The sequence below is a fragment of the Lepisma saccharinum genome, chromosome 6, assembly GCF_977018435.1.
Source record: "Lepisma saccharinum chromosome 6, izLepSacc3.1, whole genome shotgun sequence".
Taxonomy (NCBI): domain Eukaryota; kingdom Metazoa; phylum Arthropoda; class Insecta; order Zygentoma; family Lepismatidae; genus Lepisma; species Lepisma saccharinum.
Window position 1 is genome coordinate 57,841,209 of NC_139234.1, and position 24,658 is coordinate 57,865,866.

Here is a 24,658-nt window from a genome sequence, read left to right on the forward strand (position 1 = left end):
GGTGACATACTTCTTGAATCAACATGGATGGGTGGTCCACAGACCTTGGAATACTAGGTTCGTTCGGAATACTCTTCTGGTAACCTTGAGCGCAATTGTTGTGGGAAGCCCCCATCGTAAAGCCAGGCCAATGTGTGTTGCTCTTGGGATTTCACCCTTGTCGAGGGTAACACATTGTTTGCTTCGACAGGGATGGCGAGGGTGAGGCCAGAGGCGAATCCACGAACAAAAGAGGAAAGAAACTTTCACTCACATCAACCATGTCAAATTCAGTTTGTAAGTAGGGCCGCATATCTTGGAGGTTGGCCCAGGCGGGAGGATTCTAGTGATTACTGTTCCAGCATCGGTATATTATATAAAATATATCGAGAGCCCCCACCCTCAGGTGCTAAAAATTAGCAACCGGAGGAGGACGCAACAACCAGAAGAAAAAATTCCCCCTTAACCCCTTCACAAATAACCCTGATTAGAACTGAATGACTCCATAATTACGCACGTATGTAATTGTAAAGGAAAATATTTTAATTTTAGTTCTTATATAAAAAGGAAAAAAAGTAAAGTGCTCCCCCACGCTATGAAGGCGTATAGGAGGTGTGGGGTTATATATTTTATTGAAATAAAATCAAACTGAAGTATATTTTGGCAGTTAGTGAAAGTATTTTTTATGTTTGTTTCAAGAGTACATCGGTTACAATTGCTGAAAACATCAAAAAAATAAAAAATAAAAAAAAGAGATGGACAATTCTAGTTTCATGTCCCACAGATTGGACACTTTGTTTTAGAAACCAGATTCTCAATGTCCCAATGTCCGTACTATTTTTTTTTTTTTTTTTTTTTGTGAGTGGAAAATTCTTAATGCATGCAACAAATGTGTATTAGTCATTGTTGATCGTTGGGCTCTTTCATTTATCTTCATAATGGAGAACAGGTGTTCACAAAGGAAAATGCTTCCAACATCACTAAAATTCCAGCATCAAAATGACTTATTCGAGGATGCTGCTCTGGGAGATATAAGAAAAATCTAGAAACGCTATCCTTGTGATGATATTTCTCTCTCAATGCGGAGTTGCGTTGTATTTAAAAAAGTTCCATTTCAAGGTCGGAACTTGCACACGCACCATCAAAGGAAAATGAATTAGCGAATAAGAAAATTCCCCTTTGAAGCCTTGAACCCTGTTTTCAAAATCATCAATGCCGATATCGGTGACAGAGTGGTTAGCACAGCGCGCTACGACGCTGGGAGTCCTGTGTTCGAATCTCGGCCTGGGCATCAATGTTTTTGTGAGAGTCCCTTTCATCATATCATCGCTCATCCCCATCTTCGTGTTTAACCAAAAGCAAAAAGCGAAGTAAAATAAAGAAATCAATAAACAATCAAATTAATCAAGTTTTAAGTTACTTATAACTTGTATGTGTAAATTGTAAAATATATATGTTACTAACTTAGATAAAGGAACACTGTATCTTTGCTAAATGATCTCTACGTCAATGAAAATATTTCTGTTGTGTCACGGAGGGAAATCATGACAAGCAGTTATTCTGTCACACTGAGATGAGACTCGCATCCACGAGTAAATACAGCTAACTGAGCAAGCCCACAGACGTTCATACTTGCATCTATTTGAAGAAAAAAAAACAACTTAAAATTATGATTTCAATTTTTCGTTTTGACATAGCTTGTTAAGTGACCAATCCTCTCCTCATCTGTAATTCTGATACTTTAGCCTTTGATTTTATTTCGATTTTTGTTATCTAGCATCGCTTTTGTGTCACTTTTGTCTAACGGCGACGGCGATGATGCGTGACAATATGATGAAATGGAAGAAAGGGCACTCACAAAGAACACACACATATCCAGGCCGGGATTCGAACTTGGGAACCCTCGAGTCGAGTCGCACCGCGACACTGTGATAACATAACCACTCCACCAAGGCGGTCGACAACTTTATTTCGTAACAAAGAAATATTTTTGAGTGAATACACGTTATGAGGAAACAAAATATCAACACTTTTCACAACAAAAATATGCAATCTGCTATTTCGTTTGAAAAATTCTACATTCCTCTTCTATAGTAATTTTCTTACTACCCACAAGTATTACGCAGCGGCAAGGTTGTGTGAAACTTTTCCAGAAACTGAAATTTCTTCAAGGCAAAACCTTCGCAATTGTCTCGTTGGCGACAGAAAGTATCCCTGCTCGTCTCCACCAGCCAGCAAGATATTTCTATACTTCAGAACCAACCTGTCAATAAACTTGCTTAATAGGCAGCCTCCTCCCCCTTTTAATGGAATGCAAGAATGTAGGGAAATAGGTTAATCTGGTGAAGTTTCGATGAGTCGACGCTTGCTTTATGAGGGAAAAAACGGGGTAACTTCAATTGTACCGGTATATATAGTGCTCTATGCATGAAATGTAGGTAGCGCCAAGGCGAGCCTCATCCAGAGATGCTGCGGGCCGCGAGCTTGACATGGCTGACTTACATCAGTGCCCGATGCCAGAGCCGTTGTTAGGAAGCACGAGGCCCTTATATTTTGAAAAATGAATATGTATACACCTTCAATTCTTCGTAAAATTATACACTAAAACTCACATAGTTATTAATAGGGTGCGGATATGTAGGCACTAGAAATAGCTCAAATAGGCAGAAAAATAGGCGCCCAAAAGGATCAAAATACACTTAAAAAGCACTGAAATAGGCACTTAAAAGGCATCCTAAAATTAAAAATTAAAAATTGCACTAAAATTGGCTAAAAATTCTGCCATTAAAAAATTGTCACTCTTTGTAAACCGTTATTTCATATGCTTCTTATCTTACGTTGTTTTCCGCCATTTTACTGAATCGCGACGATGAGGATGGAGGATCATTAAATGAAATTGCTGAAATACCGAGTACAGGAATCGCACGCGGAACCTTGGGCCGCCTAGTCCTTTGGTATTTTGAAACCAAGGATATCTTCACAAATTTGAAGCGTAGCCACCTTATATCCTTTTACAAGCACAACAAAACAAATGAGTACTGTGACTCCTACAAGCTTCCAGTTGAAATAAAACAGGGTTTTGTCGGAGTACGAGTCAACAACCTATTTCCAGTTTGCTTACTCTGATTAAGCGACATTTGAAATTTTCAAAGATCTGACATTCCCTCAAATCTGTCGAATATCAGATTTCAGTCAGTTCAATTTAAACAAAGGCTTGCCTTCTTCAATGCAGGGTAAGTCAAAGGGGGGGGGGGAAGCCGAAGTAAGCAGAAATTGCAGAATAGGCATTTCAGGCACGGTTAAGCAAAATAGGCACTAGCCCAAAAAATAGGCAATTATAGGCAGGATGAAAATGCGTTCTTGAACTAGAAACGCCATGAAACGAACTTAAAACATTGAAACCTACGTTATGCTATAGAAGAATAGAAAAGGCAAATGGGCAAAAATCTGCACACTAGTTATTAATATTGCGTAATTATTACCCCCTTTCAATTTCCCTTCAACCATCAACGAAATTTGGCTGCGTGTAGAGGATATCAAGACAACAATTTTCCGTAATAACTATTGCTACTTTAGGACCTATTTCAGGTCCACCAGCCCTCGAAAAACATAATATTCTTATCTTGTGTATATGTAACCATGCACTGCAGATTCATTCATCTATGCCAACACACTAAAGACATGAAGCGGGATCATAGGCCAGTCAACAAGGGATGATTTTGGGGTCCAATAAGGAAAGAAATCACGGAAAACTGGAACAAATTTTATTGCTTTCCTGAAAGGGTTCTTAACAACATATTAATTTTGCACGCCTCTACAACCCAAATTTGGCCGCCATCTTGGAAAAATGGCGCCCAAAATAAGTTGTTTTTTTTTTGCAAATATCTCACTTGGAAAGCATTGCATAGCAAAAGAGGTTATGAGAAAAATTAATCTACATAAAATTCTCTACAAAAAGGTTCTGATGCATTTTTCTTCTAGGATGCGCCTTTTGGGTGCTAAATGAGCGAGAAATTTTACTTTTTTTTTCCTCACTCCACTTTGCAAGAGAGAAAGACAAGGAAACGTTTTTGCACTGTAACTTGCATAGGTACTAAAATACCTATTCTAAATGTTCTAAGGACTTTCTTGAAAATGTATTTTCAAGTGGTAATATATGTATATTAATCACTCGTAAACAATAATTTTATAGTATTTAATACAAAACAAATGAATATAATGTCTGTATTTCTTTCTACTGTTAGAAACCAAACCATCCCTTGTCTTTTACCAGCAAGAATTCTTGTAATAAATATGAAAAATATCATCACAGTTGTCGTGAGCTTTCAGATCGAAGCAAAAGTTACAGACCATAATCTACCCAGGGATTTCAAACCGAAGTGATGATGACATGTCCCCCGTTAGTCTATAATAAAACATTCCCCGTGCAAGCCCGAACAACAGACGTGCTACGATGCACGGTATTGAGAACACGGCGCAGTTGGAGCGACACGTGCAGCTTGCTTCGAAAAGTTGCATTTATCTCTTAAGATTAGCTTCCGTCTCTTCTATACTCTGTCCCGGAAATCTATGGAGCCAGCGAATGAAAACAAGTCTCTGCGCAACTAGTAACTCGAGAGGGCTCGACGAATGAACACGTGAGAGGAAACGGGGTTGCGTGGCGTGGGAAAATAACTGAAAGGACTAGCCGTTTACAGGAGCGTGTACTGCTTCGCTCCGCCCACTCGCTTTCTTCCCTACTCTACTGTAATACACGACCTTGCTCCAGAGATTCCGAGGACAGAGGATAGAACAGTGTCGGATTTTGAACACATGAATATATTGCAATGTTCACAGATCATTGAACACTTTAGCCCAATTTTCCTACAGCTACAAGGCCCCTTTTAAGGCTTTTACAGAATATAATGCGAAGAAGCTCAGACTGTGCAGTTTCTTGTCTGTTGTGATCATAAAGATAATACTTCTTCGTTTTCCACATCCTTACCTCATCAGCTATAAGGGGTACGGGGCAAGTTTGTACTTAAAGTTTTCTCTGAATTGATCTTGATTTTTTAGTAAAATATTATTTAAATTAAAACTGGATACAACGCATCTCTGATTTTTACTTCAGAAGTGATCGCTTCTGTGAATCTCTCTCATTTTGTTCAAACTTGACATTTGCCAAATGCTCAACATTGAAGACATTCCAACATCATGAGCATTGTAAGGATTGGTTTTCTTATTCCCTATTACTCTTGTAACTACTGGCTTTATACAATCAAAAGCAGGGATCCCCGATGGCGTAGTGGTAATGTTGTCGCCTTGTAATCAAGGGGTCCCCGGTTCGATACCCAGTGGAGGCACATAGTTGTTCGAATCCCACTTTAATCCAGTCCCGATTAGCCATATTGTGTATAAAGTGGACTTAAAACTCAAATGCAATCAAAACAATCAATCAAAAGCAGGCAATGGTGGCTAAGATGAGAATCACTGACAAAAGAACTGAGAGTCTTGTTTATCTCTTTATGTACGAGACTTTCGTGCATCGACATGCAGCTCATCCATTTTATCTGTGAACTGGTAACTAACTAACTAACTAACTCTCTAGCCTTCTTAAACCCGAAGGTTTATGGCTGCAGCAACACAAGCCTTCTATCTGTCTCTATCCTGGGCAAGATCAATCTTTCCCATCCTTACCGATTTCCTTTAGGTCCATCGCAACGTTATCCCTCCATCTTCGTCTTGGCCTTCCTACTGGTCTCTTACCATCAGGTTTCCCAAACAGTTTCCCAATTGCCTATCTGTGAACTAGTAGACATGCCAAAAATCCACTTAGTTAGCATTGAGTTGATCATTCCTCTGCCATCCCCACAACTGTTCTTGGAGCGCATCACGGACGGCTCCATCGTCATATCTGACAAGATCCCAGACCAAACCTTTTCTGATCGTGTTATTGTGGTTTGAATTGTTGTTTTAAGTTTACTTTATGCACAGATAGACAATCGGGACTGGACCTACAGTTTATAGTGCGCTCCAAACCACTGAGAAATGTGCCTCCACCGGGCATTGAATACAGAACCCCTTGATTACAAGGGCGTTTTATTGTGAAATAACCTTTTCGGACCAAGTCAATATGTTCCTTTGAAGTTATCTTCTATTTTTGACAAAATATATTATCTCCTGCACTCAGGGACGCTAAACTATATCCTGTAAGTACTGCATGCAGTGATAAAAGCAATTGAACCCATAAATGACATTCTATGAGAAAGAACAAATGTAAAAAATCTAGTATTATAGAAGAGAATTACCACAAAACTTCATGTAAAACATGTTTCCACGAGCTCCGCACTTCCAAATCGGGGCGGAAAAAAATACTTAAAATTTCTAGCTCATCTAGCACCCAAACAGCGCATCCTAGAAGAAAAATGCACAGAACCTTTTTATAGAGATTTGTATGTAGATTAATTTTTGTTATAACCTCTTTTGCTCTAAATGCTTTCCAAGTTAGATATTTGGAAAAAAACTTATTTTGAGGGCCAATTTCCAAGATGGCGGCCAAATCTGGGGTGGTACAGGCGTGCAAAATTAATATATTGTTAAGAACCATTTTATGAAGATAATAAAATTTGTTCCAGCTTTCCCTGTTTTTTTCCTTATTGGACCCCCTTGTTGACTGTTGGTAGCAGAGAATCTGACAGAACGACATTCCTGATTTTAAATTTCGTTCAATTCACGTACGTTGCTTAACGTGTTTGATACCTTTACGTTACATATTTTATAAGTTTTATTAAGAGATATTCATATCCTGGAGGCTATCCTTCCTTGTCTGTCAGTAGCGTATTAAACATTTTGTCGTTTTACAATAGAAAAAATGTTAGTGGCATCGGCATGTGATTCATGGCTGTAAGCATACAGGATAAAAGTGGTATATTTTGAGGGCTCGTACTGTCAAAATAAGACCTCAACGAACAAAATGTTATCGAAAAATTTCGTTCACATTGATGTCGTTTACATGCTGTGGAAGGATGTCGGTGTTTCACAACGACACCCTGTGTTAGTGTATATCCATATACGTATATAAATATAAATGTGTTTGCTATTATATCTTTACCAATGCTCTAAGTGTATTCGGGGAGTTGTATTCCCCTCCTCAATAGAATATTTTATGCAAAGAATACCCCCAAGGCTAGAACAACTTCTCTCACCTAACAATTTTCCAGTACGAGCGCTGATCTTTACACATGGTATCGAACAAATATGAATATTTCAGTTAGTATGGTATAGTTGCGTATTTGTAGAACACAATGTAGCTTAGCTCTCCTATAACATTTCTCTCTCACCTTTCTCGCTCACCAAGGCCGATGACGCCCCCCCCCCCCGAAAATCAACAACTGTTATTTTTAACGTTTGAATATCGCGGAAACTATTAGTTTTCTGATTTTGAAATTTAGAATACTGAAACACCTCCTGAACACGAACATGATGCATTATATATTCGTATATTCTCGATTGATCCTTGATAATCTTCATTAGATAACATGTCCTCGTTGGCACGCCCGATCCTTCTTTCAGGTAAATAACGGAATCAATTACAGATACAGAGATAACATTCTATGAACTAAAAATAGTATCACTTTCTACAATAGGATATAATATATCGACCTGCTCGTCTGTCTATCTGAAATGAGAGTTAAATATTGATATTTCCGATTGATAAAGGCCTGTGGAGTATCGCGTTTACCTTGTAAATGCTGCTGCAACTTGTTTAGCATCTACTGTCACAGTAGGGCGTAATTTTTAGAATTACTAAAAATATATGCTTTTGGCTTCCTGATTTGTCGGCAGAATAGTAAGAACAATTAAATCCTAAACACGAAAACGATATAGAACACGAAGAAATGGAAGTGTACAGTGTACGAGTTACAGAGGCTTAACTACAAACTTAGAGACCCCTGCCAATGTTTCAAGATAGGTCCCCAATTGATTTGTACAAATTGTTCGCAAATTGGAAGATCGTTGAATTTTCAACACTTACGTGCAAAAGAGATGTTCTGAATTGATTTCTATGCCACGCATATGAAAAATACATTACTGAAAATATAATATATCCAAAAATAGATTATATTAATTAATTTCAATTTTCCGGAAAACTGGATGTAGGAAAGTGATTTTCCTCTGTAAGATATTAGAACTCATGCGCTATGTATTTAATTGAATGGTTAAAAATGGTTTATTGGAAGGAAGGGAGGGAAGAAAGAAACATAAATAGCGAGAGAAAAGCGGGTTGGCTCACTTCATATCACGACCCCTGACTCTTGTCATTCCATCCATCCTGCAGTTACGCCCCTAATGAGCTACGAATCAAGCGTTGAAACCACTGGTAAGTTATGAATGTTTTTGTCCTCTTTGGTGTGTCATCCAATTGAATAATTCATATGCGTCTGAGTGAAAAGCAAAGAAAAACAAAGAAGGGTATAAAAGGGAAAATGATTTTAAAAATCATGGTACAGATTACAAAGAGAAGTAAAACTGGAAAATTGTCATTCTTAGTGGTTTCGTCGACATGACCAAAAGACAAACCTGAAAGGGCATGGACTCGGTGGAAGCTTTCTTCCCAGAAGCGAGGCGAAATTATAGTAAACACATGTCCACGGTGCAAACTGGGAGGTCTTTGTCCCCTGCGTGGAGAGGAGGTGGGGGCGGTAGAGAAGTACTGTGACGAGCACGCGACATTCAGTCCGAGGACTTCACCCCCTCTCGCCCCGGACCCTTGGCGGGCTTTCGTGACCTTGAGGAGAGCCGAGTGTGAAATCCGAGATGTGTTACTTATGCCTACAGACCGTTAATATAGGGACATTTGTGTGAGTGTGTATATCGCTACAGGCACCAGACCTACGTTCCGAGCCACGCCTGGGAAAAGGACCACAGACTGAGAAAGCATTGGGATGCTTGAATATATTGTCGAGACGATCCGAGGACGTCCTCGCATCTACGGTCGGCAAAAAATGTCCTCGGACTGCTGATGTGTTAACACATGGAAGTCCTCGTTTACACGGGTAAACCAACGCGCGCGCACACACACACACACACACACACACACACACACACACACACACACACACACACACACACACACACACACACACACACACACACACACACACACACACACACACACACACACACACACACACACACACACACACACACACACACACACACACACACACACACACACACACACACACACACACACACACACACACACACACACACACACACACACACACACACACACACACACACACACACACACACATATACATATATAACACAAGCTTTGGACAAACATCCAAAACTTGCACTGCACTGTCACCTTCATAAGCATAAATGAACAAAAAAGACAGAACTGAAATATCATATGGAGTTTCGGAGAAGTGATGTGTTAAATGCTGTCATGTGTGGTGCTGCTACACATATATGGACCAGCTGTCAGGTAAAAATTAAGTAATATGTTCCTATAGTACTTAACAATTACTGTTTCAATACGTTTTAGATTCCATTCAACACCAAGTCATTTCACTCCTCACATTCAGTGAAGGAAACCTTACCTTTCACCCTTTGATTACAGGGAAAGAACGCAGTGTAATCTGTTTCATATCGCTGTTCATGATACTACGGGAATACTTTAGAACCAAGCTCTAATTGGGGATTGCAAGTGTAGACATGTTTACATGTAAAGCAAACAGAACAAATGTGCAATTTACCATTTCCGTAATAAACTCTATCACAAGATCCTCCAGAAGATCAACACTTTCCGTGTATGGGTTTTGATCATCTCCAAAACCAAACATCATGCATCTCAGCTCCTTTGAAAACAGCCTCTTTCTGCCAGAAAGGGTAGCTCCGAGCGGAGTTTCTGTCTCTTCCTCTTCGAACTGTAACAAATAAAAGCACTTTCTTCATTGGATTGTTAATTATACATGTTTACTATGATGCTATTGGGTGTGTTTGTCTATAATTACTATTTTCACACTAACCTACAGCGACAACTTGTCCCATTCTTTTTTTTTTACTTGTTCTGTATAATTCACCTACCAAAATTATTGTCAGTACCTTAGATAAGTTCAAGTAGTGTTGTGTTGGTATCTCTGCATATTTATATCTTACAGAGAGTTGCAGAAAAGCCGACTTTTTTGAATGGATGGCTTTTCTTGAAAAAAAAACTGGAAAGTTTAGCTTTTACCAATTACAGCTAACCTATTCCACTTGAAGTTACTGTTATGAGTTTACGGGTTTGTAGTGATATATTTCACAACTACCTAAAAAAAATTACATGATGTAGCAGCCAAGAGACAGATATTGGCTTATCCCAGTGGATATAAATTTTTCAACCGTTTGAAAATAATATACAATAATATGTTCCCTAGGATGTTCCCAATATTACTTTTCTTCGTAAAAACATGAATGTAATGCAATGTAATTAGGAGGCAGAACACACTTTGTAGGATGCCATCTTTGAATGTGTCTCATTCGAAACACTCATGCCAGTTGGTAATGAAAGTAATTATTGTAAAATAAAATAACCCATGGCTTGACAGCCCTCGAAAGGGCCTGGGTCTATCTCCTTCCCACAATCCTACTTACAGAGGTGTGAAGTTCTTCAACCGGTAATGGGGTGATGTGTTGTTAGCACGTCGAACCCCCAGCTGTTGTAGGAGATTCCCGAGACCGGGTTACGCCACTCACTCGTAGCTCCCCAATTTCCTCACGATGGTGGGTTGCCACCGGCCCTATACACAGGCCGGAAATTCCCGGAGACTGAACCCGGGATCGAACCCATGCCGTTCCGCAGCCGCCGTCCAAAGCACGATGCCTTAGACCAAACGGCCATGGAGAAGAACAGTAATTATTATATTTAACAAACAACTGTACCTCTACAAACAAACAAAAAACATTAATAAAAAAAATATGAATTTTGTGAATGATAAAATATATATGTGAGAGACTCAAGCAACAATTGGTTATTTTTTTTAGTAATGATAGTAATTTTTGTAATTATTATCATTAATAATTAATTGCACATATGTAATAAGAAAAGGATGCAGTTGCTTGTCACTTCAATGTGACACACTGTCATGTGTTGCTTCGGTCTGGATGTTCTCTATACTTAACGAGATTGTTAGCTACTTCATCAGAGATTAAGATTAAATTTAGCCTGTAAATCATAGAGAACAAATTGCAAGTACTGTTGTTGGAAAAAGGCCAGCTTTATGAAGAAGATTAATTTCATAATCATGAATGGGTCTCTGGAGTCGAATAAAGTAATGCTATTGCCTTGTAATAAGAAGGGGTTGATGTTCAATCCCCAGTGGAGGCAAAGTGCTTCGGATATCATTTCAAACTGTAGGTCCAGTCAAGATTTCTGAAATTGGAAAAATTCAAAATTTTCGCTAACTTAATAGCATCATCCGTGTGAGACGAATGAGACGGAACCGGAAGTTGGGGCCCTGCAGAGTTGCCAGGTCCCCATCGAAGAAGAAGCAGTGCGTAGAACAAAAAAAACACTGTTTCGTCTGATGGAGAACCATCCTTATCAGCTTTCCTGGACCAACTTAATCACTTCAGTTCCATAAAATTCACCTGGATGCACTCCCCCAACCAGATCACCTTCCTGGATGTCGACGTGAACATCGAGGGAGGACACCTGACTACCTCTATCCACATAAAACCCACCAACCACATGCAATACCTACACTTCTCCAGCTCCCACCCATTCCACACCAAAAAAGCCATTCCATTCTCTCTGGCCATCAAGGGACCGTGCCTGAACACTTCACCCACCTCCCGCCAGAATTATAATCTCCGCCTATACCTGGTCAACCGTGGATATCCCTCCGTCCTGGTCACAAAACAAATATCGCGAGCTGTCTCACACACCACTACCACCAAGAAACCTGCTGCCACCAACCCACCTGCACTCATCACCCAATATCATCCCCACCTCAACAAAATCAGGCATACACTACACTCTCTTCCACACATTCTCCACAGTGATCCTGAAACCAAAAACTTATTTCCCGACAAGCCCAGAGTGGTTTTCAAATGCCCCCCCAACCTCCAAAACATCCTGTTCCACAACACTCCTTCACCACACAACCAACACCCCCCTGCCCATAAATGCAACCGCCCTAGGTGCAAAACCTGCCCCATCCTCATTACCTCTCACACCCTCCAGGTGCACACGATCACTGGCAAAGTTACCCTCCATCCCAAAGGGACCTGCCATGCCTCAAACCTGATCTACATCCTCACCTGCAATATCTGTGGTGATTTTTACCTGGGGGAAACATTAACGGCCCTCAACCTCCGCATCAATAACCACCTCTCCTCCACCCGCAACCTGGACTTCACCGTCGCCGTCCACACCAACCACCACAACATCCGTTTCAACGACTGCTTCCGGGTAGCACCATCTCCTACCCCCAACCAGCCAACACCTCTGTTCGCAAAAGATGGGAGAGGGTCTATATATCGGCCATGAGTGCAACCACTCCACCTGGCCTGAACAAGGCCACCCAGAAACGTCCCCACCTCACCCTATCCCATCCCTCCTGCCCTCCCTCCCAACCCACTCACTCACAGTTTTCGACGAGCCTGGTGACGAAACAGCTTTTTTGAAAACACTGTTTATGCTTAGCTACAAATTTCATGTTGTAAATTGTATTTTATATTTAGAAATGAGTGTCTATTGTACAGTAGGAAGATAAACGAAAACCATGGAACAGGAAAAATATGGCTGACACCTGAATTTCCATTGATTTAAGACACTTTTGTGAAAAACTGAAGAAAGCTGCAGAAAAAAAAGTTTTTTTCCCCCCATAAAAGTCAGTTATTTCCCGACCACTTCCAACTCTAATCTTACATAACATATTTTAAGCAGTTTAAAAGTTAAAGAAACTTCTTTTATTTGGTTAGACTGTCTTAAAATCTCTGCAGTCCTTCAAGTACAAGGGTCGTTCACGGTTGACCAGGACTTTTATTTCTAGACAGGAAATATACATACATAGAAGCACCAAACTATGTCAGTTTTTCAAAGTATTCCCCCTGAACATCCAGACACCGTTGCCGTCGTTGTGGAAGTTCCTTGATGCCTTTGGCGTAGAAAAAAGTAGGTTGGTGTCGTAACCACTGCAGGACAGTGTTCTTGAGTTCCTCATCTGTCTGGAAGTGCATCCCGCCCAAATGCTCCTTAAGAGCCCGAAACAAGTGGAAATCACTGAGGCATAAATCTGGACTGTAAGGACTGTGTGGTAAAACCTCCCAGTGCACGCTGGCCAGTGTTGTTTGAGTCAAATGGACCATGTGGGGCCTGGCATTGTCATGGAGAAGAATGACGTGTTTCGACAACATTCCAGGTCTTTTCTTCCGAACAGCCCCACGTACAGCATCGTGAAGCAGTGTTGAGTAATACTTGGCATTAATTGTGGCACCCTTCTCCACAAAATCCACATGGATAACACCTTTCATGTTCCAGAAGACTGTTCCCAAAATCTTACCGGCAGACGGCAGCACTTTGCTTTTCTTGGGTGGAGGGGAACTTTTATGACACCATTCGTACACTCTTGCCCGTGACAGTGTTTGTTCACCATACTGTGCTTGCAGTCTACGCCAAATTTGAGCAGGTTTCACCTTCTCCTTCATGAGAAATTTCATTATACACCGCTGTTCCACAGCAACAGATACACTACTGCGCATGCGCCAAATGTGTCGCAAAGGATCATGGTTACTCACAAGGAATCATGGTCTGTCCTGCCCTAGTAATGCAGCGCTACATTGATTCATTGCTCATTTTACGCACGAAAGTCCTGGTCAACCTTGAACGACCCTTGTACATAACATGTAACCATTTTAAACATTAAGCACACTTCAAGCAGTTGTCAAGAATTTGATAGTGCAATTCTCATATCATCAGGATAAACATGCACTGCACTTTCATCACAACTTCAAATCTAAATGCATCTATAAGCATGTAACAAGCAAGTTTGGCCCAAGTTCTCATTGCTTAATCCCAAACTAATCATGGTACACATGTATTTTATTACATGGTTCAATTTATATTTATGTCTGTTTAACACATACTTCAGAGGCTTAGTGATCACTTACTGCACGTTTTCTGGAGAATATTTGCTGGCAGCCATTCGTTTATCTTGGATAACGACTGCTGCTGCTAGTATGTCACATGACATGAGGTGCCAAGCTGTATCACATCCTTAATGCTTCTGTTAGTTTAGGCAGGTCAGATTTGGGGTTCTTACCATTTAAAATGTCCCTACATGCATTTTGTTTTGAGTAAGTCCACTTTATGTGCAGTAAGGCTAATCGGGATTGGACCTTAACTACTTGAGACATAACCACTGCTTGAAAAATCTTCTTCCGAGTTAGGTGTCAGCTCTAAAAATCAGGCACGAGGTAACCACCTACTACATGCTATAAGAAGCTGAGCATCACCATATTCAAAACATCGCTAAAACATGTGATAAAGCGGGAAATGGGGTTGACAAAGAGTAAGAAATTGTTACTGATTCTATGGAATATTCAGAACGTTGATAAAAAAATCATTTGCTAACTTATGCTGTACTGCAATTTCAACTTAGTATCTTCAAAATTTCGTACATGGAAACTTAAAAAACGGCAAATATTACAGCAAATGATCATAGTCGCCAGGCCGGGATTTTTCGAGCCCTGGACATAACTAATAAAAACGCATCAAGTGATTTATATTTAAGATTTCTAAAGTCACTGAACTAAGCAATATAAAAATGAACAAAATATGTTAGCAATGTCTATCCCAGTAACCTCACCTTTCAGATTATCAACGCAGAATATTAGGATTAATATTCTTTACCTGACCGATCAGAAGATTCAGTCCTATAATCAATACTTAGCTCAGCACTATACTCTTCTAGTTAAAAGAAAATAAATATTTTAGAAACTGCAAAACACTATTTTAAACTTCATGGTTACACATTAATACAATGTTACACTTCTTGAACTGTATTTGTTAAATCAACAAGAATTATAAAGAAATAAAAGAAGAAGAAAATGTGCATACTGCTCAATTGGCAGATTCAGCCCATAATTGCATTTAATATTACCACAGTCTTTCAATAGAAAAACAAGATACATATAAATTAAACATATTAAATTATTTGATAGGATTGGGTTCATCTCACACTATGTGCCTCCACTTGGAATCGAACCTGGGACCCCTTGATTACAAGGTGATGATGCTACCACTATGCAATTGGGGAAGCACTACATACATTTTGTGTTAGGTTAGGTGGATCATAGCATTAAAGTAATGTCCCTAAATGCTTCCAACGGCTGGCTGATCATGCAATATCTGGTATCCAGCACAAAACTCCCATCCTTGAAACCTCACATCCAATACTGCTGTTACCACATGTCTGACACGACTTTAAACCAACAACAGCTGTTTGACGTAAAGTGCAGATATGGTAACGGTTCCGATTGCTTTATGATTTCTCCAGCACAAAGACTAATTATTGTAGAATTTTGGAAATCATTGTCACACGAAATTTGAACCTTCCTTAAAGTAATGAGCACTGTTTGGACTCGAAAAAAGTTATTTACGTTGAAAAAAAAAACTTGAAAATTACCTTACACACTTCTCATGGACAAGATATTCTCTCTAGACAAGCGACAGTAAATATCGTACAAGCTTGGGAATGAATGTAGACGTAAAGTAACCCTAGTAGAATGCATTTAGGGACTTTATTTTAATGCTAAGGGAACCAAACCTAACCCGCCTACGTAAGACTTGAGATGACCGGACCCCTCTCCGATTTTCTTCATATTTGACATACTCACTAATTGAGGCCTCCTACTCACGAATGTGAAGTTAAAATTTGTCAGTCATGTCTAGAAATTGCGACCCATTGACACTAGCTCCACGAACCATTGGCATGTGGTTAGGTTAGGCAAACATAGTTAAAATTTGGTGTTGTGGTAGTATCAGGAATATATATATTTGGTTGTGAAACAAAACATTTCGCAAAAATCGACAGTTTCCATTCCGAAAACTAACACCTTATTTTCACTTATTTTGCAATTTCTAGACATTTCCGACAAATTTTAAATTCAGATTCGTGATTAGGAGGCTTCAAGTAGTGAGTATGCCAAATATGAAGAAAATTGGAGAGGGGTCCGGTCATCTCAAGACCTTCCCCTGCCTAACCTAACCATGAAAGCATATATTGGTAAAATTTTACTATCCATCGGACACCTATAACTTCTGAGTTTCGTTAATTTTTGACATTCGTACTTACCCATCTGCTTCGCGGAACATTCCGTGAATGGTTTTTGGGGCTATCCATCCTGGAATTGGTGCGAAATTTAAACAAAAAATTATTTTCGTTTGAAATTTTTGACTCAAATTTCCCACCGATTCTGGGCTCTGCCCCTGGGGTAATTGTCCTACCGCTCCCTACAAGTATAATGCGGCCCCGCCTCCGCTCCGCTATGGCTCCCCAGTTTTTTCTATAAACTCCCTGTTAAAGGCATGTTAGAAATTGGCCGGAGTCACCTGCCCCAAATGAGCCCCCAACTTTTAAATTTGAAGAAATCCGTTTCCAGGATACGGAAAACTTAACTGTAGTATTGTCTAACACCTTCCCGATGTTAGACAATACTACAGGAACTTATTACGGTAAGTAATTTTTTCTGTAGAAATGAAGAAATCTGTCCGACGGATAGTAAACAAGTTCCCAAATATTGAACAAAACCTTAAGTAATCGCTAAAACTCCACAGTATGTGTTAACAGACGTACATCGAAATCGAACCATGTAAAAATTGCATTCGTAGCATGATGAAATCGCAGTAAATATGCGATATCGCCGAACGGATTTCTTCAAATTTACAGGAGAAACTACTTACTGAAATCAGTTTCTGTAGCATTGTCGAAGTTCTTCGAGGTATTTTATTTCGCAGAAATTGCAAACTTCACCATAGAATGCTGCAGAACAAGAAATAATCACTTTTTATGTACGGAATTTGCATTTTCTGTAAAGCGACAACATTATGCTGTTGTTTCCATTATGTACCTGCAGATGGCACGAGCGTCGAAAGTCTCGCGGTCTCGCCAGTGTTTCCAAACGTGCCTTTTTTTTAAGAGATTTTTTTAACTATGCTTACCTAACCTAACCTTGCCGGAAATGGTCCGTGGGGCTATCGTGAATGGTTTTTGGGGCTATCCGTCAATGGTTCGTGGAGCTATCATGAATAATTTTTGGGGCTATCGTGAATGTTTTTTTGGGGCTATCCGTCAATGGTTTGTGATGACATAATGAACACCAAAGTTGGTATTTTTCGGTGAAGAATGTTGAAACACTGCATTACCCACTCCAAATCGACAAAATACAAGCACGACGCGCGATGATGCATGACGAGTGCACGCCATATTGTCTGTTACCCAAGCGGAACAAGGAAGACAAATAATGACTCGTAATATGAAAAGTTGACACTATTTTATGGAAAAATGCATAACTTCAGCTTAAAGAATCTTCCGCAATGCACAATAGGTAAGTATCAATGCTAAAATTCACGAAATAAACGAGTGAGAGGTGTTCGGGCGATATCGCATAATTACCGAAATCGCAACAAAACAAAAGGAACTTGGCAATTTCTAGACGTTTCCGACAAATTTTAACTTCAGATTCGTCATTAGCAGGCCTCAATTAATAAGTATGTAAAATCTGAAGAAAATCGGAGATGGGTCCTGTCATCTTAAGTCATACCTTTTTAACAATTTGTTGTTGTCAATTTATAGCTACCCCTGTCTAACTGCATCGGACATTTATCTCCAAGCACCTTGACCCCTTATCAAATATAAATTTTCAGGACAACTTTACAATGCAGGAGGGAGAAAATAAGATGAATTCAGTCGTACGTAAGACTTATAGAAATGAACGGTAGTGAATTACGGATAGAAAACCATGTATGCCACGAAATATCTTTCATGTTATATGAATTAAGATAATTAATCTTAAAGCAGGTGATATAACTAGTAGAAAATCCCACTTACCTGATCAAAACTATCATCCACGTTCGCCATGTTTGTTTAGATTCAACAGTGTAAGGTAAATGTAAAGATCCGGTAACTTACATTTATTTATTAAATATCGTATTCACATTATTGAACATAAATCACACAGTCAGAAACATATATTAAATAAAATTATATATATCTGCCCGAAACGGAACGTATATGAAATTTGAATCATATATTATATAGTTGAAGGGACTTTAGTAATTGAGTTCTGATCGGGTTCGTGCTCTTCCGGTCGCGGGTCCTCCTTTTTGAACAACACTAGAGCAACCTTACGTTCTGAGACGTCACCGGGAAAAGATTTTATTGTTAGGCAGGGACGGCGACAGGGGTGGGCACGGGTGAGCAAGCGCCCACCCAAAAATTCCTGTGCCCACTCGATTGCCCACCCAATCAAATTCAATAAGTACGTACGTATACTTGGGGATATATGAATGATTCAATAAATGAGTGTATTCTGGTGTTCATAACAAGTATATCTTACTTGTGAATATTATCTATGCTACAAATGTTCACATATTATCAACCCATAAAAAGCCAATTTTGTCATTAGAAAGTGAAAGTAATTACTAGAGCTATTGAAAGAAAAACTGTGATCAAATGAATACTTTCATGATTAAAAGCAGCTAGTAGGCTTAGGAGGCTCAAAATTATGCAGGGTATGATCAAGGTTAGATCAGAATTTAGGGTGAACTTGAGGACTGCAGCTCCGGGCCTCCACATACGTATATAATTCCCGGCCTGGGTATGGTTAATAAATCTCCAAATAAACAAATATAAACATCATCTTAGCATTACTTCCTCCAGCAACACAATAAATTATTTCGACTCTTCAATTATTATTAGAATAATTTAATCGAGAAGACTTAGATGGGCAGGCCATGTGACGTGAATGTCAGAGGAAAGAATAGTTTACAAGATTCTTGTTGGGAAACCTGATGGTAAGAGACCAGTAGGAAGGCCAATACGAGGATCGAGGGATAACGTTGAGATGGACCTAAAAGTAATCGGTAAGGATGGGAAACATTAGATTGATCTTTCCCCGGATAGGGACAGATGGAAGGCTTGTGTTGCTGCAGCCATAAGAGCATAATAATAAAAAAAGTAAAGTGCTTCCCTGTGCTTTGTACCACGCCATGAAGGCGTATAGGGGGTGTGGAGTTAGAGCCCCATACTTTCTTGATCTCGGCAGAATCTGGAGGTGATGTGATCAGAGTATAATATAGTTTTAATTAGCTCTGCATTGAAATTCCAGAAGTGTCCCTTTTTTTAAATTCATTACAATTTTTATATACCTATCATCTTCAAATATCAATATGGTGTGCGAAATATCAACTTTATATTCGTTCTACTAATAAGTAGGAATCACATTAATCACTACAATACCGAACTAAATAAATTTTTAAAAAACAGTTATGTATGGAAAAGCTACAGAATTATTCAATTGCTAATGAGTGGCTCATCCTATTTAGAAATCCTCGTTCCACACATAAATTTTGCCATATGAATCAGCCGAAAATGTCAACAGAATCTGAAGATGCAGCTGAAGTAAAGAAAAAAAAGTTATGTCACGAAGTATCCAGAAGACGATTTGGTTAGTTTGTTTTTAAACCCACTTCTATGCTCAAATACACTAATCGGAACTAAGCCTACAGTTTAACGTGTAGTCCGAACCAGTGTGCATTGTGCTTCCACCAAAGGAGGGGAGTCGAACACATGACTTCTTCATTTTTAATGAGACAGCGTTATGCCATTGGGGAATAAATATACAGAAAGAACTCGCACCAAACGTGTCATTTTATCACCACAGAAGATGCGTCCATTTTAAGAGGGTGATTGCCTGAGACAAATAGACTTTCGGAAAACAACGTCATTGTTCACGGAATTAGCTGCCTTGTTCCACTAATGAAACGCTGTGCAATTGAAACTACCACCTCAACTTTCTAAGAGGTATGGACTAATGAAACTCCATTTTTGGAAGAGTAAGTTCCGGTTGATTTGTTTTATTTTGTCATTTTTCTGCTAATTTTGATAATGACGACGGTAAGATTCAATGGTGATTAGATTAAAGTAACGAAGGGGCGAAAACAAACACATGCTGACACTCAAAATACAACTACCACCTCAACTTTCTAAGAGGTATGGACTAATGAAACTCCATTTTTGGAAGAGTAAGTTCTGGTTGATTTGTTTTATTTTGTCATTTTTCTGCTAATTTTGATAATGACGACGGTAAGATTCAATGGTGATTAGATTAAAGTAACGAAGGGGCGAAAAGAAACACATGCTGACACCCAAAATACAAATCCTCATAAATTATTACTTTGACAGTGGTTCCAAGCGCCAGGGACAACTTGCCCTGAAAGAATAAAGTTTCCAGGGTATGCTGCATAGGATAGAGGTTGACATTCTAGTGTGTTCGAAATGGTCATGCCATACAACCCAAGACATCTATGAAAAATAGGTGAATTATTACTGGCACGGTGATCAACTTCAATGAATTCCTTATGTCCTAAATCATTTTGTTACCTCAAAAAATATGTTCATGTAACCATACGTGTATTGCTTCTCCCGCATGAGTAACGTGACAGTTCAGAAAACGAATAGCAACTTAGCTAATAATCTCTTCAATTCTGAACAGATTTTTCAATCTTACTTGTTTTGATATTTTGTCAAAATGACCTTTCATTAGCCTAGGAATAGACTTCATGGACAATGAACAAAGAATTGGTTTTCCATGTGTGTTTTAAATCATTCCTAATAATACGTTCATTTTAATCCAAACATTCAGTGGCGGCAATTAGGAGGAGCGGGAAGTGGGGGATGCAGTTCCCCCGCCACATTTTGCCCCCGCACTATGGCCTCTTTATGCTAAGCCTTTTCTACCAAGAAAAATTATATTGTCTTTGCCCCTCAAATATTGGCACCCAATCGCCGTTACTACAAACATTCAGATAGATTTGTCAGTTGTACAAACCTTGTAAGCTAAGAAAAGTGATCCCCAAGGAGTAAGAAAACTCCTTCAGTCAAAAACTCACACCATGCAAATACTATGCTCAGGAACATGCATTTAAATTACGAAAAACTTCACGATTGTCTACCATCGCACTTTCTATCATTGTCGCCGAATACATAAAATCAAGTATGTGCCTTGTATTTTCAACACAAGTTTAAACCTAATTCACATTTATTTCACTGTATTAACATGCATGAAGGAATGTGATTAGAATGTATGGCTGCGCATGGATAAACACTTCCTTGAAATAATTGTGTCCATCAGAGACAAAGCGAAAGGAAATGGAACAAGATGCGAGAATACATTAGAAAATAATAAAGAGGAAAACAAGAAATGGAAAGGAAAAAGAAGTAAGAGGAAAATCGGGAGTGTAAGAGAGAGGGGGGATACATACGTCTTACATACACATACGTATATGCTATATATGGTCTTACATTTATACTGCCCACCCTAATTTATCAATATGGAGCTTCTGCCCACCCGGTCGAAAATTTCTGGCGCCGCCCCTGTTGTTAGGCTAAATGCCTAAGTCGTTAAGTTAGGCTAGCTAGGTTTAGTTCTCTTAGCATAAATAATAAATGTTCAGTGTATTTATGCGAATGGAACCAAACCTAACAGCATTCCTCGTCCGACGTCAGAACGCAACGTTGTAGTGTTGTGTGATGAGGGTGACCCTCTCTTCCAGCTGACCTGTCAACTTGTAGTTCACTCCCAGGACTTCCCCTGGAAAATGAATGTCCAACTGAAAAGTATATATTTCACACATAACCTCATTTCGGCCACAGTAATTTATGTTAATTATTATAAATACCTTGAAGAAACATCATAATTTCAGACTGAAATAGTGTGTTTTTGAGGGGGCATCACTGTTATGGGGAAAAATATGTCTTTTGCCCCACCTGGAAAACATCCTGCAGACGTTCTTGCTCCCATTTTAGCATTCGTGTAGATAATGAAGTACTTTTTCAAAAATCACAACATCCTATTTCATTCCCTTTCTGCAGATAAGGTCTACACAAGCTCTTGATAGACCCAGTGGCAGATTAACTGTTTCCCGAAGATTTATTTACTATTATAAATGATTAATTTTGGAACTCTCTAGGGTCGAAGGAGTTACCAGTTAGCTTCTGCTTCATAAATAAAGCAGGATAGTACTATTAATGGGGCTTCATTTTTTTCTTCATGTCCTACCACTTAATCTAGCAAGAGTTTTCAGAAATCCAAAAATGATTTTTTTCTGCAAAAAGTAATACAACGTAAACTTCAAGGATAAAAGTTTCCCTAGTTTTGAAAGAGTTTTCTTGAATGAGGTGTGTAAAAGTTAACAATAAAATAAAATACCTACTAATTTATAATCAGTAATTTAACGGTAAGAAATTTAAAAAGAGAAGAAGCTGTGATGGACGTTCCCTTTTCTGGTATATCCAAGGACGTAATAATAATAAATAAACTATTATTTTTAATAGTTACTGCTTTTTATTATTACTTCCCTTAAATTTTATATCAATACTCTGATCCTCCTCCATGGTGGCGCCTATGCATACAACGTGGCACTTAAGTGTGGGAACACCCAACAAACTCATCTCCTTCTAAGACATGAAGCGTATCATAATCTAGCAAGTCACTTGCAATGATAAACATTTGGGTTACTTACATTGCATAATGCATTGTACATTTCTCTCCACATACTTTGCCCCCTCGCAGTGAGGGGATATTATCCCCTCCAGATGGATAACCATGGTAAACCAAAGGACCTTCCCCCAGCTACTGCCAAGGCTCGAGCAATCATCATTCAAGCTAACGTTTTCCACTTCAGGCGTTTCCAATATAAATTATCAGAACAACTGTTCAAGAAAGAGGAAATTCTAATCCATTTTGATGTGGCACATGGCCAGAAATGGATATGGTCGTCCACCTTTCCATTTAAAGAAATTAAGTTCACTCCTATGGGGCGACCACAAGGAAAAGAACCTTCACCAAAAGTATCTGTGCACCTTCCCCTTCATCGGTTCAACTCAGGCCATAAGGAAGCTCCAATCTGCCCCTTCCCTCCCTGCGGGAGGAGGATACGCAGGAGTCGCGGGTCTGCGCAAGCTCTTTTGCCTGTGGTTGCACTATAGATGCAACCATGTTATTAATGTATTCTAACATGCTCCCCCTTCTATCCCTCCCTACGTTATGTATGGATTAGATTCACGTTTTCCTATCCGATTTTGATTTTGATGAGGTGTTGGAGTCATCAACGCCTTCCTTGCTCTGGGTTCAAGTCCCATCCAGGACATTGTACATATTCCTTCATCTATTTCACCATTATTTTTGTGATTAATCCAAAACAATAGAGAAACATTAAATTTCAAAGAAAGAAATTTTTCGAATGAGGACATGCATTGGGTGCACTGGTATAATTGATTGAATTAAAAGTTTTGGGTACGTCAGCACTTAAGGCCATTTTGCACCCTTCTCTGTATAAGGGGAAATATCCTCTTATCTAAAATTCTGATTGAAAAAGTTGAAGTAACTGGTGTAAAAACTCATTTGGAAAAATTTAAAGTGCAAGGTTGTAAAGAAAACCTGCACAAGACAAACTCAACACATTACAAAGTCATTTTGTGACAATTACTTTTGTCACCAGTCTTTTTTGTAGTTTATGTGAGTGTATTTTAGAATTTCGTAAATACTCTTTAACAACTTTCTGTAGCCAGTTGTGCTTTTTGTTGGCTTTTCTTGGATTTTCGGTTCTAGACGGCGAGGGTAGGAAAACAATACCGAATTGTGGAATTTATGACACTAAGGGTGACTTTTACTTGTCCAGCAATAGGAACAACGTCCAAGCTGCCGACCGAGGGGGAGTTCTTTCGCAACACGTGTGAGGACTGCTCTGTTTTTTTTCTTCACCCCCAACCACCCAAGTAGACAACGAGCCTGGAAGAAGTACCACCGTCCAGCATTTTTTCTAAGCTAACGAACTGCGAGGCGGTTGATTTTTGAAGTTTCAAGATTTCCTTAAATACCCCTGGACTCCAGAGGACCGACACAGTTTAGCGCCATAACCAGACCGAACACCATCTCCGCGTCACTTTGCGCGAGATTCGGAACTTTGCTTTGTTTTAACCTTTCGACCGCGTCGTGTTAATTGTCGTGAGTGGTGATCACAGTGACAGTGCCAGGAATTGAGGCCGTGTTAATTACGTGTTTCACGTGCTCCAGTTGTGTTTTTCCCTTTTTTTTGAAAGGAGGGACATTGAATCAATATGGGCGGCTGAAAACTAAGAGGGACGGGACCTTCGGGTTTCCGATTACTGCTGCCATGAAGCCAAGAGAAGAAGCCAGGACCCTTGCTTAACTAGACGACGCCTTAAGTCAAGAGAACCGCAGCACGACGCTTGCATAACGGCGTCTGAGATGAAAGCCACGCCGCAGCGACAACTCGCATTGCCAACCCAGGTGGGAGACGACAGTACAACAGTGAGACGGATGTTACGCCGAGAAAAGGAGAAGAGATAGAGAAAAGAGAGAGAGATGAAAACGACGTCCGCCCTTAGACGACCCGACG

General features: G+C 39.5%; 1 protein-coding gene across 1 annotated transcript in view; it reads right to left on the reverse strand.

The window, feature by feature from the left end:
- Taf13 (TATA-box binding protein associated factor 13) overlaps positions 1 to 18,145 on the reverse strand; it is a 40,744-nt gene extending 22,599 nt beyond the window's left edge. The window contains exons 1-2 of the mRNA XM_083124753.1: positions 18,066 to 18,145; positions 9,726 to 9,896 (exon numbers count right to left, since the gene is read on the reverse strand). Coding sequence (XP_082980879.1) covers positions 9,726 to 9,896; positions 18,066 to 18,095 — 201 coding nt within the window. The 5' untranslated portion in view covers positions 18,096 to 18,145. The remainder of the gene's footprint in view (positions 1 to 9,725; positions 9,897 to 18,065) is intronic.
- Positions 18,146 to 24,658: the final 6,513 nt, after the last annotated feature.